We start from the raw sequence: 21,026 nt of genomic DNA, 5'->3' as shown, positions 1-21,026 counted from the left end.
GTCAAGAAACATCTTTGCTGCCATTTTGAAAGGACAGATGTGTCACATGTCTGTGACATCACTAGAAAAACCAGGATGAGGTCATATCTGTTTGTCTTTCATATCAAAACCAGTGTTACCACACATCCACATGATGCTCCAGCATGACCACATCCAAAAATGTTAATATTAAAGGGCTGCTACACCAATTTTACTCATAAAGATCAGTTTATACAGAATATCTCCTGTGAAAATAACTCTGATGGTGTCACAGTGATGTCCTAACGTCACTGTAGGGCCCCTTTAATATTTCTATTCCTTGTTCGTAGTGGCATTAATGTTAATGTGCACGGAGAGAAATACAGTATATTAGTAGGTCTACTGTATGAGTGTGATGTTTAAGAAAAATCAGTGGGAGAAATCCTTTTAAAATACTTTTATTGGTATTGAATAAACATAATTGGCATATGTTGAAATATGAACAGGCATACACTGTGAACTATAAAACAGATGTCTAATATTAGAATTGCTGCTGTGACTGAATGTCTGATATCAAATGTTTGATCCTCATTAAACTGGAGCTTTTCACACACCTTCATCATCACGACTGGCAGCTCAAAGTGAGCGTCGACGATACAGAACTGGAGTGCAGTAACGTCACATGTGAAGCTGTGTGCATAGTTGAGTAGAGATCATTGTTGTGGGACACTGCCCTGGATTTTTCGGTCCCTCCATCAGTCCGCGTCTGTCTTTTAGTCGCTTGTCGTCACGATCGACGACACACTGAACTCTCACAGTTCCATCTCAGAGAAGTCTTCATCCAGTCCCCTCTTCTGTCCGCTTTTATCCATTTCCTCTGCTTGTCTCTGATCTTCGTCCCGTCCTTTGTCCTCCCAGCGTTCCTGCACCCTCACAGATCTGTCCCAGGTCTGTGTGTTGGACCTGTCCACTGCTGTCAGCTTCACTCCTGAAACACACAGAGGAATGAGTCCATTAAAACAGGATACGTCAATCTCAGTAACGCCTGGCAGACAAAATAACACATTAATATTTCTGGGTTGCCAGGTTGTAAAAAAAATCTATCTGGTATCCTTCTTTGTAAGCAGCCAATCTGAATATTAGTGCTTTGACTTTTAATATATGGAGTCCAATAATCACTTTTCTGTTTGTCCAGTGTTGTCTTCACCTTCTCCTGACAGTGATGTCTGTCTCTCCAGCTGGTCAGCGGCTCTCTAACTGTTTGTAGATTATACTCTCAGCGCCCAAAACAACTTACTATATTCTTATGTATGTATGTCAATAGCACTCTGGAGCTCTTTGCTCAAAGATATCATATCTATTGTTGCAGTTTTTAGAAAGCATACAAAGAAATATCTTATCAAATATTAAGATAACCACACACACACACACATATATGTATATCTGATTGTCAGGTTGTGTTAATATTCTAAGATTTTTGCATTTGTTTGGTCAGTTTACTGCAGTATTACTTTTTACCTGTTGAGTATTCATTAATGTTCAGTCGTACTGGTATTTGTCATAACTTCATTCATTTGTATATCTGCTACTTTTATATTTTAACAGTTTTTTGATTGTACTTTGCTTTTACTTTATTTTGTATGTCTATGCTGCATAGACTAGAGGTGCATCCATGGGGATCATTAAATAAAAATTCAGTCTTTATCTACTCACCCTCATGCTGAGTGAAGGCCAGGTTTAGTTTTTTTAGTCCACAAAACTCTGCTGCAGTTTCACAGGAAAACAGTGTTGCAGAATCTCCCAAACAATGGAAGTGAATGGTGACCAGTTTTCAAACGTAAAAAAACAACAACAACAGAATAAAAACTTAAAATGCCTCCATACTGTCTCATAAAGCACCAACATGCCAAGTTGACTAAAAAGTGTTATTTTTACATCATGTTTTTAGCCTGAATCTTCACTGTAAATCCTTAGCTTGGAGCCACATTTACGTGCACACTGTCTGAACTGTGTGTGTGTGTGTGTGGTGTGACGGTGTGCAAACAGCATGTCAGGACTTTAGGAGACTTGGACTGTACCAGATGAGCAGTATGGAGACACTTTCTTTTTTCCCAGTTGTTTTTTATTTGTGAAAACTTGTCACCATTCCCTTACATTCTTTGGGGGATTCTGCAATACTGTTTTCCTGTGAAGCTCCAGCAGTGTTTTAAATAAACCCAACCCTAAATCGACATGAAGGTGGGGAGATAATGCCTGAATTTTAATTTTTGGAGGAACTATCCCTTTAAATCAACATAAACATGAACATGTTGTGACCACAACACCAAGACAATTTTCTTTTATGCAAAATGTAGTAAACCCTTTTCTGATCCTGAGCGTCTGCACATGACTGTCTGCTGTTTATATCAGTTATTAATTTATCAGTACTTGTAGTTGAGTACAGATTTTCAGAACTTTTTTCACGACTGGTGTGTGAAAAAACATCATGTGCCAACAATAATCTATGAGATTATGTGTGCAGACACTTATTCTACCACTGCTACTATAACTACAGTGTTAGTAGTGGTAATTGCAGATTATTATTCTGAGTATTGACAATATTTCTCTCCCTTCAGGTTCAGTTGTGATATTTGTGTGACCTCGGCCTGCAGTGCTGCACAATCACAATGAAGCAAAAACTGTCTTTTTTTCCTGCTAAGTGTGCACACACAGACTCAGTGGCTCTGAGAAAATAAAAAAAACATTTCATTCTTCACGCCCCCCCACTCCAACACACACACACACACACACACACACGCTCCACCCTCCCCTACATCCCCCTTCTCTGTCTCTCTCCTTCCACCAGCTGCTGCTGTCTGACAGGCTGATGATGACTGTGTTTTTTCCCTTCCTTGTTTCAAAGTATGTTGGAGCAGATGGCCTGGAGAGGCAGAGTGGGGGAATGTGTTGGAGAGGCTGCTGGGGAATGTGCCAAGTGTGTGTGTGTGCGCGTATGTGTGTGTGTGTGTGTGTGGTTTCAGTTCGCGTGCCTTCTCTCTGCCCTCTGCCCTTCATGGCGCCAGCTCCACTTCCCCTCCACTCTAAACATCTGGTGTCTGGGACTTTGAGAGCGCACACACACACACACACACACACACACACACACACACACACACACACACACACACACACACAGGCCGGCATGCACACAGAGAAAAACTGCAAGCAAACAGGGAAAAAGCCCTCAGCTAGTTTACATCCAGCAACATGAGTGCATTAGTGTGAAGTTGTACACAGTGACTGTGTCTCAGACATGAAAACCTTTTCAGCTCATTTTGAAACATATTTATTTTAACCACACGGGTGTTTAATGTGTTCACTTTGGTTCATGCTCCGGTTTGGTCTTGTTAAAAATATTCATGTCCAACTGAAATCATCCATTTTTGTAAACAAAAACAACGTCGTAATAATAATAATAACATGTTTTTTAAAATTATTAATAATAGTTTTTTTTTTTTCATAAAAAGGAAGGAAAAGGAACGCTCCTTTTTGTCGGGTGTGTCCCTGCCTGTGTTTGATTGAGTGGCAGACTGCCAGATAGTAGGTGTTACTCTGTGGGGAACAAGAGTGCCGGTGTCACACAGCAGGGAACCGAGTCAAAGTCAACATACTTGCGCTGCAGGCTACATGTCACGGACAGACAGTGTCTTGATGGTGGAACTGAGGAGTAAGGACCAGGGGTGGAAGTAACAAACTACCTTTACACCACTTTAACGAGATGTTTTTGTGTACTTGTACTATTTTGAAGTTGCATCTGTAAGAGAGTATAAACAAAAGTCACATGAATATTCATAAACCATGTGAGAAATAAGCAGAAGAGGTCAAATCAGCCGCAGAGAAGAATTAGATTACTACATGTGCATAAAATGTAAAATCAGATTTTTAAATTCTAAGAAAATATAAACAATAAACTAGGCAATGACATACAACAAACTATACAAATGTTGCACCAATAAAGGAACAAATTAAAAGTAAAACTAAATTATTTTAACAAGGAATGCAGTTACATATTTATGTGTAATATCAGAGTGTTTTAAATTATTTTACCAATGGAAAGACTTTATTATAGAGGGAACAAGAGCACTGCAAAATGAACTCAATAGAAGGTTTGATGTCATTCTTTATGGTGGAGAATGAAGATGAGGTGGACTTGGGGAGTCTCAGGGGTACAGTGTTACGTGACAGCAGAGTTAACCAGCTGTGGCTTTAGTGGGTATCGTCTTTAAGTATCTTTTGTCTTTTAGTTAAAAAGAGCTTGGCACAGGAATTTTGCCTTTTAAAGTTTCCTTAACAAACACAGCTATTTCTGAGCCTTCTTTACCGGGGTGGAGGTGTGTGATGTCTCTGATGTTGATTCCCAGGAATCTAAAAGTGTTCACCAGCTCTACCTCAGCTCCACCGATGTAGACAGGGGTGTGCAGCTGTCTCTGTTTTCTCCTAAAATCAACAATCATCTCCTAGGTTGTTTTCTGTGCGCAACTCTGCAAGATGGTTAATTTCCTTGCATTATGAAGTCTGATAGTTGTCTGAAATCCGGTCGATGATGGTGGTGTCATCAGAAAAATTCTCAATAAGTTCTCTCCATGTTTGCAGCCTTAAGTGTACTGATGGTGTTGAGCGCTAGAGTGGAGGAAGTGAGACCACCAATTCAAACTGTCTGGGTCAGTTTTGTCATTTCTGACTGAATCTCTGTGGTTTGAAGTTTCTCTCCTGTGTCGTTGTTTCTGCTTTCAGGCGTCTGCTTTATTTCACTGTTTCATGTTCGTTTTCAGCCAGTTAGGAAACGTGTTGAATTCATGCTGATGAAAACTCAATATTTCCTGATTTTGATGCTTCATAATAAAAGTTTTTAAATAACAAAACAACCAAGGACATTTACTGTGAATATTTTGCAGGAAAGTAAACATCTTTAGAGCCACTTGATTCAAGACAAATCAATTAAAAGACACATCCTGAAGCGGCGAGCCCTCTTGTAATGGAGATGCAAATCCCTGCTGTAACTGGCTGCTGCATCGAATCAGACCAGGCGAGCAGACGTGTATGAAAAAGGGACTTCAGATTAGACACTGTAGACTGTTTCCCGACTCTCCTGTAACAATGATATTTTAAACATCAGTAAAATCATCAACTAGCTGTTTGGCACATGTTTTTAGTACATGGCCAAGGATGTTATCAGTCCCAGCAGCTTTACTCATATTCACTCCAAACAGGATTTTTCTCACATCCTCTGTGGATACTGACAGAGGCAGGTCCTCGGGAGGCAGAGAAGACTTTGTTGAGGAGGTCAAAGCAAGCACAAAACATGTTTAGCTCATCTGGTAATGTGGCCTTACACAGGACGGGGACACTCCTACTTCTGTAGCCTGTGATGTTCTGGATCGCTTGCCACGTTTATTTGTTGCTCTCAGTCTTGGTCAGGCAGACCTGTACGCTTCCTTGTCACATGACAGGAAGTCAGCTGTTTTTGCTCTGGATAGGGCCCTCACCTCTCCATTCATCCAGGCTTTCTGGCTGGGAAATGATTTAGTCTTTTGTCTTTCTAATCACCACATCATCAACACATTTCCTAACGTATTATGTCCCTGATGATGTGATTCTTTGCTCTCTACACGGCGCTGTAGAGCCGCTGCAGCTTCATCTGTCCACATTCTCAACTGTTTTCTTCTGACAGTTTCACCGTTTTAATCAGCTGGGAGTGCATTGGCAGGAAAAGTAGGGAAATGTGGTTTGATTGACCAACGTGGTGGTTGGGCGAGGGTTCTGTGGCTGCCAGGAATGTTGTGTAAACATGGGCATTGTTTCCCTTGTTGGGGGGGGGGGCATGCTGGTGGAATTTAGGTAAGACTGTTCGGAGGTCTGTCAGATTAAAATCACCAGCTGCAATAAAAACACCAAACTTCTTTTGTCAGGTAACTTCCTGGAGCAGATTGTAGAGGACTTTGTGAGGCATATGACTCACAGAATGACGTTCTGACAGGTGAGTACTATGTTAACTGTACAGAGAAGAACATCAAGAACAAAGTGTTGCCTGGCAACATAGCTTTGTGTGTGTGCACTACACGTTGTTGAAAAACTGTGCATCTGTCCTTTTGCTTTAATATGTGTGTTTGAGGCTGCAGCTGCTGTGGACTTTTTATTGTTTATGCATCTCTGTTTTAGTTATTTCTGCATGATAAAAAGTCTCCATAAGGGCTGAACAATTTTGAAGAAATATCTAATTGCAGTTATTTTGGCTGATATTGTAACCGCGATATGATTTGTGATATTAGAGGAACATCATTATTCTCATTTTCATTTCATGACAAAGATGTTTTCTGCAGTCTAGAGAATAATGTGTTGGCCAGGACATCTCTGCAGCACCACAATATTTTGACACTTATTTCACCTTTACCAAACACTGTGCATGCTGTGATTTAAAAAATTGCAATAGACCATATTGTAATTTAAAAAAGTTTTGACTAGTTGTTTGTCTCCATCTACATAGAAGACACAACGGTCTGCAAATTGATGGAAAACTTGGTGGTGGATCAGCAGATCTGTACGTTGTAGCAGACAAACAAAATGCAAATTAACTGTGGTTGGTGTTAAGTGTATCAACGTGTATATTTGCTGCATATTAATTCTGAATGTTTGAAACCCCACCAATGGGGGCGCTGCAGTAGCTCCACTTGTAGAGCGTGTGTCCCATTCACTGATGCTGAGTCCACTGCAACGGCTGTGGGTTCGATTCCAGCCTGCAGCCCTCTGCTGCATGTCATCTCCCTACTCTGTTTTCCCCTCTCCTGCCATATCTTCAGCTGTCCTATCAAATAAACCCTAAAATATTTGTTTTTCCACACATTAACACACAGTTTCCCGTACATGGAGATGTAGCCCTTCTCTTTGCGACATGACCCAAATCACGACTACAAAGCATTTGTATTAGTCAACGAGGCCTCATTCATACGTTCCTCTCTGCAGCTCTGGCCCCAGCCTCTATCTGAGACAGTATGTTATATAAAGAATGAGTGCAGCCTCACCTTCCTCTTCTTGCTCCTGCCCTCGGCCTGCAGGGTCCTGGTACACTGCTCCACACACTGAGAGAAGCTCAGACTGCTGTGGTCCGAACTGTAGTCCAGCTCGGCCAGCTGGGCCAGAGACAGGATGTAGTTGCAGGCTATACGCAGTATCGCCAGCTTGGAAAGCTTCTGCCCATAGGAGTAACATGGCACCTGGAGAAAGAAGAGCAAGACGGGCAGAGGATGTTTTTAACGTGTTTGATTGGCATACTGACAGTTTGCTGCAACGGGAACAAGGAAGAAGATGGAAGACCCTTAGAAACCTTCAAGTAAACTGCCAGAAACTTATTCTGGCGCTTGTGTTTTTACCCACAAACCACCCTGGTCCCCAGCATCACCACCTACAGTCCCAAAATATTTTTCAATAGCAGTAATACTGACAGGTTAGCTGGATTTCTGTGTAGCTAACATCATTTTTACAAAGTGTAACTGTAATCTGATTATGTGTTTTTATCTTGTAACTGTAATGGAATACAGTTCCCTTTTTTTGTATCCTAATAATGTAATCTGTTACTTCCCGAGCCAGTTTGAGAAGCTGAAAGGAGTAAACTCTCTCTGCTGTTTTCATCACAGAGAAGCAGCACACGTCGCCAAATGTAACAGCATGGCTCTTCATGTTTCTGCCAGTTTTGGATTTATGAGGCTTTCTGCTCTCTTAAGCAAGACTGCTAACTGATAATAAAGCAGAACACAACGTCCTGCCTTATCCAAACCCTGATTGTCTCTAGATGGTATATTTCTCACTCTATGAATCAGATCCTATCTAGCCTGGTTCAACAGCTTCTCTAATTCAGTGTCCTCTTGTTTCACAGCAGTAATCTGGTGCGATCAGCCGACAACACAATGGCTTAAATTATCAATCTGATTTTATCAGAATCTCTATTTTGCGCTGGAGAGTCAGCGTCTGCATAGTGAGGCCAATATCAAAACATTCATCGTTCCAAAATCACGTTGTATGGGATTCTGTGCAGTGTTTATGTGTACAGTATGTATGTGCTTGAACTCGTATGTACATGGTTGTTAAGGGGTTTTTTTTCAGTGTGAACAGTGAGTCTGACCTGCTTCCTCAGGGCCTCGAACGCAGCACTGATGGTGTGGACTCTGGTCCTCTCTCTGGCGTTGGCGAGCAGCCGCCTGGTCTGCTGGATGGCTTTGACCTCTGGAAGACGCCCTGGTCCATCATCACTCACCCCAACCCGCTTCCTGGGAGACTCCTGAGAGCGGAAGACAAGAGACGTTCACGTTATTCAGCTAATCAAAAGTAAGTTGTTTTTCTGTTTAACTAAACAAAAGCACACTATCATCAACTTTGTCCTCCAGATGGACAAAGGTCTTTTCATTGTTGGGGGTTGAGCCAAGTCATGCCATGAAAAACTGGATTCTTCCACTGCAAAACTACCTACCCAACTACTGTTTACTTTATATTAAATATATAAATATATAAATATATTCAAGGGAATGCAAGCACGCCTAAAATAGTAACTAAAGGGACAGTTCACCACAAAAACAACAGTTTTCCTCCTACCTGTAGTGCTATTTATACATCTTGATAGTTTTGGTGTTTGGAGTTGCAGAGTTTTGGCGATATTGGACATAGAGATGTCTGCCTTCTCTCCTATATAATGGAAATAAATGGCACTCAAAGCACCAAAAAATACATCTGAAAAACTCAACATGCTGGCAAAAAGATAAAAAAAAATAAGCTACTGCTGCTGATCACTGCATGTCTCCATGTTGTGTGTATTTATTCATTTTTTAAACAAAACTAAGTTATGGACATGTGGTGCCAAGACAAAGATCCTTTTAGAACATCATCCATTGCGATGTTTCACTGTGGACATTGTCATATGCTAATTTGTTAGACATCACTTAACCTTAACTGTGTAAATTCTCAGAACCACTGTATATACATTCAAAGATTTGCGGCAGTGGGTCATTTTGTGTTGTGGTTAAACCCCACAGCCACACTGTTACCTATCGTCACTGGTCTGACAGCATAAGACAGCACAGTTTTCTTAAAGTTAGATTAAAAAATAGCAATATAGCAAAATATCACTTTGCTCACAGTATTGCAATATATTGAATCATAACCCCTGTATCATTACGCATTGTGTTGTCAGATTTTTGCTAATACACAGCCCTATATAGCCAGAGTGGTTCAGTGAGATATAGTCCCTTCATGAAACTGCTCACAACAAGGTGTGTGGACTATCTTGAGTAACCAGGTCATGATTTCTGAAAAGATACATTGTTGTTGACTTTTCCAAATGTTTTTTTGAGCATCAAGATGGATAAATAGCATATGTTTAGGTAAATGTTGGTGAACTATCCCTTTAAGTCTCACAGAAGTTCTATGCAGATGTTTTTTTACACCTATTAAGACCTTTTGTCTTGAAACTGCACACTTCTCCTACTGCTCTTCCTTTTGTTTGGTTTTGTCATTTTGTTAAAAACATGCTCCTTCACTGGGTTAGCATATTTTTCTACGTTTAGATTTTTGGACTCAGTAGAAGAGGAAATAACTGGTTAAGCCAGATTTTTTTTTTTTTTTTTTTTTGTGGGCCGTTCATAATGGAAACCAGGAAACAAGGAGGCAGGATTCTAGACATGAATACAGATGCTCCAGTCAATACGGCTGCACACGTCTACTGCTTTTCAATCAGATTGGCTGCTAGATGTTTAATTAATAAATGTATTTTAAATATTAAATCACCAGAATGAGACAATCGGCATGTGAAAGCCCATTTATGCCGGAGCCTGTACTGATCTCCAGCGTTCTCATGTGCAGTTTAAAGCCGATATGATCCACGTCTGCAAGCGCTATGGTCTGTTTGCATCTGCGTGATGTAAATGTCACCATCAGAGGCGGCGCATGTCCTTTCCTGAGAACTAAAAGTAAAATTAAAAATATTCAACATAAAAATGCCATGCCAGTGTACTTATTATTTTACTATTTCCAGTCTTTAAAAGTCACTAGAATGCTTGAAACAGTCTCTGAAACTCAGATTTTTTTGGAACTACTTTGTGTTCATGTACATGCACAGGTCCAGCCTTAAAGGGATACTTCACCCAAAAATACAAATTCAGTCCTTATCTACTCAACCCAACGCTGATTGAAGGTCAGGTTAAGTGAATGGTGACCAGTTTTCAAACAGAAAAACCAAACAAAACAAAACAACATAAAATGTCACCATATTGCTCATCTGGTGTAATTCAAGTTTCCTAAAGTTCCAACATGCTGTTCACTTGTGCATGCACACAGTCACACCACACAAACCCAGTTCAGATTGTGTTCATGCGCATGTAAACATGGATCCAAGCTAAGGATCTACAGTGAAGATTCAGACTAAAAACATGGTGTAAATGAAATCTTTCACCAGCTGAGCAGTACGGAGGCATTTCATGCTTTTACTCTGTTGTTTTTTCACATTTGAAAACTGGTCACCATTCACTTCCATTGTTTGAGAGATTCTGCAACCCTGTTTTCCTGTGAAAGTCCAGCAGTGTTTTGTGGACTAAAAAATCTAAACCCGACCTTTAATCAGCATGAGCGTGCATAGATAATGACTGATTTTTTATTTTTGGGTGAACTAAGATTTTCCATTTACAACTAAATAAAGCATCAAATCCTCACTGGAACAAGTTAATATTTGGGATTTAATAAATTAAATTTAAAATTGTGGATTATTGAAATTGCTGATTGTTTTTGTGTCAGCTGACTAACTGATCAACTTCAGCAACTTCAGCTTCAGGTTACATTCACCTTGGGCGACTGGACCTGGGGCTCAGCGTGTTCGTGGCACTGGGAGGAATGGGATGCTCTGGGGCCCGGCAGAGCTGCAGTCTGTCCTGACAGAGGGGGCTCCAGGGTGAAGGCCTGCTGGCCGGGGGAGCGGCTGTGGCTGCCGCTGCTGGATGTTGACAGAGGGAAGGTGGAGCACAGGCCCAGTTTGAGCCTGTTGGACAGAGGCTGGGAGATGGCCGGTGACCAGTGGGAGATCTCCGGGCTGGAGAACGGAGAGGCAGGTAACTGGGACAGTTTGGACGTGATGGCGGGCACGTTGATGCCAATTCTCATGTCTATGGCTCCACTCTGAGCTGGAGCCACGTTGCCTTCGGGTAGTCCTGACAGAATCCCTGTAGTGCTGGCCATCGCGTCCTGTGACATCATCAGCTGTCTCTGCAGTGGAGCCAACCTGCTGTCATCCACCGACTCCACATCAGACATGTCCGCTGTGTAGCTTTTCATCCTGTCAGGCTCAGGGTCGCTGAAAAGCCTTTTAGGCTCCCGGGACTTCCTCTTGAACTTCTTATTAGAGCCTGGCACAGAGATCAGCACCGGCTCTTTGTTCATGGATCTACTCCAGGTGTTACTCAGTGGATGAGGGTTCTTCATTTCCCAACAATTAGTGTAACTAACAAGTGAAATAAATTTGAACGACAAATCTAAGTTCGACAACGCAAAAGTGAATCGACTGCAGAGCCTTCAAAACTGTGCAATGAAAAGTTCCACAAAGTTTGTTACTGTCATCTTTCCAAACGTTCACCTGCTGGAAGCATCTGCTTCATGACTGTGAAACGGTCACAAGGACTTTGACACAACTTTTGGTCCCAGTCTGTGTGAAACTTTATAAAGTTTTCTTCAATAATACAGAATCTAAAGCCTTCAGAAAAGCCTGCCTTCCTGACAAACCTTCAGCTGCCAACAGTGTGTAACACAAGCTGTTCAGCCGCACTGACAGAAGCTGCACACTCCTCTGTGTGTGTGTGTGAGTGTGTGTGTTACTTTAAGTTCAGCAGCAGGTTTTCTGTGGCTCCACTCTGTCTGCATAGCAGCATCCTGAATAATCCACATTAGAACACAAAGCTGTGTAACATCTGCTGTTGAGCAGGGCTCGTCCCTCTGGATGGAGCCTCGCAGAGCTTCGCCTCAGCTCTGAAGGTTTCTCTCTGTGTGAGCGGTCCAGGCCTTGAGCCTCAGAGTCAGGGTTACAGTGGAGCTGTCTGAGCGTGGCTCCACTCAGTCTGCATAGCAGCACTGAGAATAACCCACACTGATACACACACTGAGCACACACAGGCTGCTGCACAGGCTGTGGCTGCAGCTGCTGGACAGAATAAAGGGAACAGCACATGAACAGGATGGCAACTCTTCAGGAGCCAAATGCACTCACACCGACATGTCCTGCACAACACGTACGAGACAACCAGAGGGGACAGAGTCTGACTGGATTATTCACAGGATGAAACAGAAAATGTCTGGACACGGGGGACAGTCCTGAGTGTCAACACATTCCTGACAAACTTCATGTCCCCACAGAGTTCAAGTGAAAAAAAAAAGTGTCCCGGCAGCAGACAGACAGTTTTTAACAAATAAAAGTAGACCTGGTCCAACTCGATCATGTCCCTACATGCTGTCCCGGTACCGACTCATCCTCAGTGAAGCTCAGCTCCGGTCATGAAGAAGCTCCGGTATCAACACGTCCAGCTGTCTCCTCACTCACTCACCCACTCACTGTTGTCCACACATTAATAACAGTCATTTTGTCCACTGGTGGATCATGTCCTGTCCTCCTCTCCTCTGCGTCTCTGTCTGTCTGTAACCCAGCAGCGCGTGCAGCTTTCAGCACAGAGAGCTGAATGGGCTCGCGCTCCTCTGACTCTGCTGGCGTCTGTCTGGCTGGAGCCTCACACACACACACACACACACACACACACACATACACAGAGAGAGAGACAGAGAGAGAGAGAGAGAGAGAGAGAGAGAGAGAGAGAGAGAGAGAGCAAACGTTGCATGAAGGGAACCTTTCCTTCTGGTTACTCAGGAAAGTTTTATTGATGTTCGTTTTTGGTTTAAAAAAACAGTTTCATACCTTGACACTCTGCCAGAGAGTCAGTGAAAAGTTCTCAGATTCCTTCTTTTCATGTTTTTATTGGGACCATTTTAAATAGTCTTATATATATATACACACACACATACTGTATATATTTATATGAATGTATGCATAGCTTCATTATCAAAAAAAGTTTTTATATCACGTCAATTCTTCTGTCCATATTCACACGCTCTCTCTGTCTGGTTCCTCCACTTCAGCTCTTTTTCTCTGCTGCAAGTTTGAATCACACTTGTTGAGCAACTGATTGTCACTGATACTTCCCATGTATGTAGTGGAGGTGCTTTAAATAAGATATCAACAAGCCCCTCCCCTTCGCACCCCCAGACCCCCAAAAGTGCCCCAAACCAACACCAGACCCCAGAATAACCACAGAAACCCTTGTGCTTGTGTTCACATCAAACTTTTTATTGTTTGATTCAATATTCTACCAAAGATTTGTCACCACCTGTCAGCGACTCATACAGACTCAGACACTATTCTATGGCTCGGCCAATTTTCTTCTTTATATTTTTTTATTGAGCCAGTTTTTGAAAAGGTTTTTACAGCACGTCGACACCTCTGTCCACACGCTCCCTCTGTCTGGTTCCTACACTTAGTTGCAAGTTTGCATCACACTTTTTTAGCAACTGCTTGTTACTGATACGAATGTAGTGCTGGGTCAGTATCTTTAAATCTAAAGAAGATATCAACCACCACCCCAGACCCCCAGAACCAACACCAGACCGTTGCCCCTCAGTGCCCCTCGGCGACTCATACAGACACAGACAGTACCCTTTTGCAGCTGAAAGGGTACCATAAAGGATAACGTCCACACGTGTAGGAGGTGGGTTGGATGGAGGGCTCAAACAAAGGACTTTCACTCAGGAGACTGGGATTTGAGTTCCATGTGAAACCAGAACATTATTAAGCATCGTAAGGCACGGAACGTTATGTGCTTCACATGACTTTTTTCATGTTACTTACTTAGGTGCGTCATGTGAGCTAACCAAACAGTGACTACTTCACAGTGTTTAATCACTTGTTAGAAAGGTAACTGGAGGAACGTCCGCACGCCTCATAGTGTTTTTGTGTAGTAGTGTCTGGTCTGGACTATAATACAGGTGGGTATGTGGCTGAGATGTGATTGAGACTGTTTGGGTTACAATTTACAGCAGTGTTTCCCAGTAATTTTAAATGTTATTTTTAAAATTACACTTTATTTGTGGATGATTATCAGATTAAAGAGCCAATTTTGTGTCATTCTCAGAGTTTGAGCGACTTTTTCTGAAAGTACAATCTAATCCAATCAAGTTAAATCTAACTGAATTAAACTTAAGAAATAATTTCATTTTGTGATGATTACTGTGACGACTAATGATTGCAGAGAACATGGTATAATTGAGCTGCAGGAAAACTCCCAATCTGTCAGTGTGGGATGAAGGGGACGGCTCTGAAAGCAGTGATGTGATTGGCCATGATTGTCAGATTTTTTTTTCTTTTCACTTTGACAGTTTTGATGAGTCAGCAGCATTAAGTTTAAACATCCTCTATCAGATGGATCCTATCCTGCTGTCGTATTATTTCCACGCGTATTTAATTTTTAACTGTAGAAGGTGTGTCACTGCCATCAGTTGTTCATGTGCAATATGAAAGTGAACTGTAACACACGTGCAGACAGCCCCCCCTGGTGAAAAGAAGTTTCACACATACATGACTTCGACCTTCACACGGGTCATGAGATGGATTATAGTGTAGAAGTGCTTTTGGAAAACATTTCTTAACAATAGTAACCAATATGAACTCTTCAGTATTCATGTTATTACAGAACTTATCTGCAGCGTGCAGGTTTGGTTTTCTTATGCTGTTTCATCCTCCATATCCACAGAGTGAGTAATGACACAGAGTAGCCTCTTAATCTTCATCATCATCTTCTGAGCAGACATCAGATCGTACATTTACAAATATCACATGCATTTCCTGATTCTGTGTCAAGATGTTTGGTTTCATCATGTCCTCATCTTCCTCTGCTATTTACAATGAAAATGCACAAACCTGTTCAAGTGAAAGCAACTTCTTTTCTTACTAAAACAAAATCCATTTGCTGTTACTCATCCATGTACTCAATATGTTTCAAACACTATGGATCATATTCATACAAATAAACTGTACAGATTTCTTACATGTCGACATCAGATTTGAGGAGAGGAAAAACAAATTTCTGACCAAAATTAATATCTATAAGAGTTATGACAAACATCATTTGGTAATTTGAACCTGCAAGTTGCCTCCATGCTAAGGGCTTGGATAAAATATTTGTTGAACCTTAATTTCTCAAGTTTTAATACAGTGAGTTCATCAAAGGCAGACGTTCACATTTTTTCCAGAAAGAGATTTTTAATTGGATTTCCAGATTTTTTTCAGTTCATCTAAAATTATATCAAGCACACTATAGCTGCTGCAAAATACCTACTCTGAATCACATCCTGAAAACTAGAATAACCATCACTAAAGCACCAAAACTAAAACTTCTGTTGAATGAAGATGTGCAGTTCTGTTTAATATTTGAAAAAATAAATAAATAAATAAAATAAATTAAAATATGTATAAGAGACCAAGAAACAAACTGTCAAAATAAAGATTAAAATAAGATTAAATTAGATTAAAATAAACAACATGCTAAAAGAGCAGCATTCATTGAACATGCTCATATTTTTGGTGACGTGTGTGATGTTCACTCCTGAGAGAGATAACGGCATTCACATCATCAGCTGATTAAAATAAAGTGTAATCAGAGCAGAGAGCGAGTGTGTGTGTATGTGTGAATATGTGCTGACGTGTCGACGTGATATAAAAAGTATTTGATAACGAAGCCTCACGTTGCTCTATAACTCTGTGGTTTATCAGTGAAGTGTATGAACTCCACTGCAGGCTGGAGTCTGTTAACACTGAGAAACACACAGATAAATCCACGTTATTCACTAATCTCCAAACACTGGTATCTATGGAAACACATTTCAGCCAGTATGATGGGAAAAAAGATCCTATAAATAATTATAATGACAAATTTTGTCAGAATAATGTATTGAATTTTAAAATAATGATCAAAAACTAAACAGAACATTATGGATCCTCCTGAGTGGATCTGTAAAATCTCTTTAAATGAGATCATGTAGCTCATCAAAGTGCACCACCTACTGGCTGACACCGGAAATGCATTTAATTTATTCAGTCTGAGCAGAAACAGGGAGAACATAAAAATCCCCCCCAGCAGAAAAAAACCCCAATATTAACAGATTTACATCAGAATCAGCACAATTAAATATTATGTTATTTGAAAAGGGACAAAGAAAAATCTAAATATTCAAAGTCTGAATGATTGTTATCATTTTAAGATAATCTAATAATACAATTATAGAGGCGCTCATACTTCATACTTTTACAACTAATCAGTGTCAGTGGTGGACAGTAACGAAGTACATTTACTTGAGTACATTTTTTTTGAGTATCTGTACTTTACTTGAGTATTTATTTTTATGGAAACTTTGACTTTCACTCCACTTACTCACTTACTCGTTACTTTTAGGTGAAGCATAGCTGTGAAGTCAGCTGTTGCTGTTTTTTCTTTTCTGTAATGGTGTGTTCCTCACTGAAGGAAACCAATCACAGTACCCGCTCTCAACTGGGACGGATGCGGAAAAGCGGAAATACGTCATCCAGGTGCGCTCTGTAACACGCGCAGTATTCAAACAAAACGCGCTAATGGCGACGGCAGGAGAAAGACAAACTTAAATCTCAATATATTATTATTATTATTATTATTAGAAAACGAGAAATAACTCCAGGTGGGTTTTTACTGTTGGATTGTTTTTATCAGGGTGAATCAGCTGCTTCGATCAGTTTCCGTTTATATTTGTGGTCATTATTTATTTGCAGTCAGTTATCAATATAACACACCTGTCATTTGCAAGCAATCAATACAGCTACTCAGTTAGAAAAAAGTTAAAGTACTGCTGTTAGAAATATACTTAAGTAAAAGTACAACGTATTCATCACAAAAACTACTCAGAGTATTAGTTACTTTTGTCCGTCACAGTCAGCTCTCCAAACTAGGGTGGCAGATGTTGTGCATTTTCCATAATCAACAATCTCTAAAATACAAACCATGTTTTTTGTCTTTTTTTCTCATTTTAATCTAAGTTAAATTTTCCTTATTCATCAAATAGCTCTGCCAGACCGAACAGGTGCAGTTACTGCCATGTTCATTACTGCCATTGATTAAATATCCATGAATACATTTTTAATTGGTTAAATTCTTAACAGAAATTAATCGATTAATGTCATTGACCTCCTTACTCCAAATGTGTGCTGCAGCAGCATTTTGTTTTATTTTCCGTCCATATGTTTTGTTTCAATGTTTTCATTGGCCCATTTGTGATCAGATCAAATGATTGGCTCCTGATGAAAGGTTTGGATATTAATTCAAATTGTGTTCAGTACTCAACTAGATGACGTCATACACTAGTGTTAGTACACACCACTATAGTGTACTACAGTACATCCTGATATCATCTCTTTTTAATATATTTCAATCTTATTCTCTTATTTGTATGTAATCATTCATTCCTCTTACTTATTTATTTATTTATTTATTTATTTGTATTGACTAGACAACACCATGTAATGTTTGCATTCTTCTATCTCTATACTCATTTATTCTTTTTGTCCTTTTTTGTTTTCCTGTTCTTATCTCTTTACTGTTTTATCTTATTTGTACTATGTTCTAGTGTCTTTTGCATGCGTCTTAGTTTTACTGTAATTTGTCCTTCTGTTGTTTCCTGCTCTTTTTTTCTGAGCAGGCTTTGATAGAACTCGATGGTAAGTGAATCTCTCAACTTTACTTTTCTAAGAGTCAACTTGTGATATGTCAGTACAAAAATGTTTATTTCATGTTTCAGCAGTGTTGCTGTGCTTCAGTAATCAATTTTCCTTTGTCCCACTAATCTAAAATCTCGTTCAGTTTTAGGGTCCGAGGTTCCAGAAGTGAACCTTTACCACCTGTCCATGTCAGACTCTTGATGTCTGAGTGGGCGTCCTGCTGCAGGCTGACGTTGGTCTGTCCTCTGTGAGGTGTCTGGTTTGAAATACCTCCATGTGCTGCTGCTCTTATCTCAGCCAAGGTGAGAGATTTAAATTCTTAACAAGGCATTTTCTTAGTTCAATAATAGAACACATAATAATAATAAAACATGAACTAATTTGGTAATAAAACAAAAGTGTCAGCTCAGTTACAGACTATATTTTGACACAGAGATGCTTTAAAGATGTAGCCTCTACTGATTTATTTATTTCTGTTAGCCTAATATTCATATGTTAAGGACCAGTGTGTTTGATTTACTGGCATCTACCTTCACCTCACCTTCTCCCTCCCAGTGTGTAGGAGAACCTACGGAGGAGAAACGCGTAAGGCCGTATCTAAAGCCAGAGTTTGGTTTGTCCACTCTGGGCTGCTGTAGAAACATGGCGGTGCAACATGGCGGTCTCAATGGAGGAGGAGCCTCTCCCATTCTAAGGTAACGAAAACACAACAATCCTTATATTCAGGTGATTTTACACTAAGTTGAGTTTTGAGCCTGATTCAGGCTCATAAGTCTTGAAAAGTTTTGCTGACTACAAATCTTTTGACATAATTTACTTCTTATCTTCTTCTTATTTACTTCTTTAGATTTACTAAAATCTTTGAGTTCAAGAAACTCTATAAAATGCATTTAGGTATTATAAAGTAAATTCAAATAAAAGTGAATGACGGTTAAAATTGTAATATTTTCAATTAAAATCATTTCATTTTCAGGCACCAAAATAATGACAACTCAGGTTCACAGCTCACTGTGACCAAATTTTTAAAATTCAAGGTTATCCAAAAAATGAAAAGTAAATAATCTCAACTAAAGATTATAGGTTGGCAAAACTTTTTTGAGTTTATTTCCAGTTTGAGTTGGGCTCAAAACTCAAAAATCTACTGCAGTATGTTGCCTTGGAGTTTGAGTCGTCTCTGTTTTTAACAGTGTAAAAATATGGAGCCTATAAACCAAATTATTATTTTTTCAATATTTGAATAACTAAAGTATGAATCATTGCTTGTGTCCATGGCTCAGAAAACAGAAAATTTAATAATTGTGGCTCCAGTCAGATTTTTTTTCTCTTCTGGCCAAAAATGGCTCTTCTGACCAAAAAGGTTGCAGCCCCCTGCCCTAAATCTTACACAGCGGACCTTTAAAATGCTGGAATCAACTTACGAAATCTCTCCCATGTCTTACTTTTTTTTGGAAGAAACTTTTGAACTTCCTGCCTCTAAAATCCACCAAAGGTCTGGACCACCTTCTCAGACTCTTATCACCCCGAATGATGACAAAAGAAATGACACAAAGCTCTGAAACACTTGTTTTATTTTTGATAAGTGTTACTGATCTACATAGAATGTTTCTCTTCTTGCCCTTCACACACAGAAAGAGGACAGGGAGGAGCTGAGTGATTACAGTTAAGCACCTGTAAAAGTTGAGAAGTTACAGTTTGTTTTGGACATTTTAAATCTGGATTTTCTTTTAAAACAATGCAGGGTAAAGAAACGGTCTGCCGGCAGCTCCACAGGGAGAAGTTTAGACACAATGAGATTATTAGCAAGGCATGTGTGAGTGTCACCTGTAACCTAAACCTCAGGCAGTATAATACAGAGGAGATGCTTCTGTAGCTTTTGCCAGAGGACGTCGGCGGCAGCAGCAGGACCGGCCAGTCAGATTCTAACTGTACAGCTGCTGAAGGGCTAACAGCGTGTTTGAATGGACTACAAAACCTCAAATTCCAGATGTTAAAATATCCCCAAGTCCAATATTCAGTGTCGCTCTGTTTTCATTGTGGAGGAAATTTCTGAGTGTGTGTTCTGTCTGCTGGTGGACAGGTGGTCCACAGGTTTATCAGCTGTTTCACTGAGCTGCTGGAGGTGAAGTCAATGAGAGCAGAGTTTACATTAAAAAGAAAAACTAGAAGAGCTGAGAGCAACTGCAGAGTTATAATAATAATAATGTATAATGATTCTCAGTGGATTTGTCACCTTTGACATCACTCTGTCTGACCAGCTGTTCAGACAGAGTGAGGGTCTGCAACCTGCAGCTCAGGAGCCACATCTGGCTCTTCAGTGGCTCACAGTTATTTTTTATTTTTTTACATTTTAATTTTCATTTATCATTGCTGTAGGTCTGTGAAAAAGTTGAGACTGCAACAGATTGAGTTCTGAGCCCAACCCAAACTCGTAAGTCTTGAAAAAGTTTTGCCAACTACTAATCTTTTGATGAGATGATTTACTTCTTATCTCCTTCTTATTTACTTCTTTAGATAAACTTAAATCTTTGACTTTTAGAAACCCCCAAAAAATTGCATGTAGAAATTATAGAGTAAATTCATTCAAGTGAAAATGAATGGTGGTTAAAACTGTAATATTTTCAATTAAAAACATTTAATTTTCGGGCACCAAAATAAAGAGATTTTTTTTTGAGTTTCTAAAACTCAAAGATTCAAGTTTATCAAAAAAAAAAAGATTTTTTTTTTTTTTTTAATATTTCAATAACTAAAATCAGCCTGGGTCTATGGCTTGGTGCCTTTTCCTCTAAATTTGACAGTGTTTTGTCTTCTTGAGTCTCCATATGAATATATGGATGCCAAATAAAAAAAAAAGTCTTAAAGGAAAACGGTGAATTTAATAATTGCGGCTCCAGACAGATTTTTTTTTCTCTTTTTTGACCCAAAATGGCTCCTTTGATTGTACAGGTTGCAGACCCCTGAGATAGAGCATTACTTAGTGCAGCTTGACCTGTTTTTTTTTTTTTTCGGACACTGGATACACCCTGTGACACTGACTGTTGTGGGTGTGGCCTCAGGCTGCTGGTGGAGCTCATGAATCTGTTTGGCGTGTTTTTATAGTCTAACTTTAAAAATGCACGACTTGTGTCAAAAACATGTCACAACATTTGTGTGCTGAGAGCTGCTGAAGTAGTTCAGCATTCTGGTGAATGAGCTGTTGTTTATCTTGTGTTGGCTCAAACAC

The 21,026-nt window shown here is 39.9% G+C and overlaps 1 protein-coding gene across 1 annotated transcript; it reads right to left on the bottom strand.

The window, feature by feature from the left end:
* Positions 1-400: 400 nt before the first annotated feature.
* atoh8 (atonal bHLH transcription factor 8) lies at positions 401-11,705 on the bottom strand. Its single transcript, XM_084718569.1, has 4 exons — positions 10,819-11,705; positions 8,114-8,269; positions 7,017-7,208; positions 401-946 (listed from the first exon to the last, which is right to left on the bottom strand). The coding sequence occupies exons 1-4, from the start codon at positions 11,449-11,451 to the stop codon at positions 941-943; spliced, it is 987 nt and encodes a 328-aa protein (XP_084574695.1). The 5' UTR covers positions 11,452-11,705; the 3' UTR covers positions 401-940.
* Between the last annotated feature and the right edge of the window lie 9,321 nt (positions 11,706-21,026).

This window comes from Lutjanus erythropterus, chromosome 5 (assembly GCF_056507025.1).
Source record: "Lutjanus erythropterus isolate fLutEry1 chromosome 5, fLutEry1.hap2, whole genome shotgun sequence".
Classification (NCBI taxonomy): Eukaryota; Metazoa; Chordata; class Actinopteri; order Lutjaniformes; family Lutjanidae; genus Lutjanus; species Lutjanus erythropterus.
Note: the sequence above shows the minus strand (reverse complement) of the source record. Positions and strands in the feature narration are given on the sequence as shown.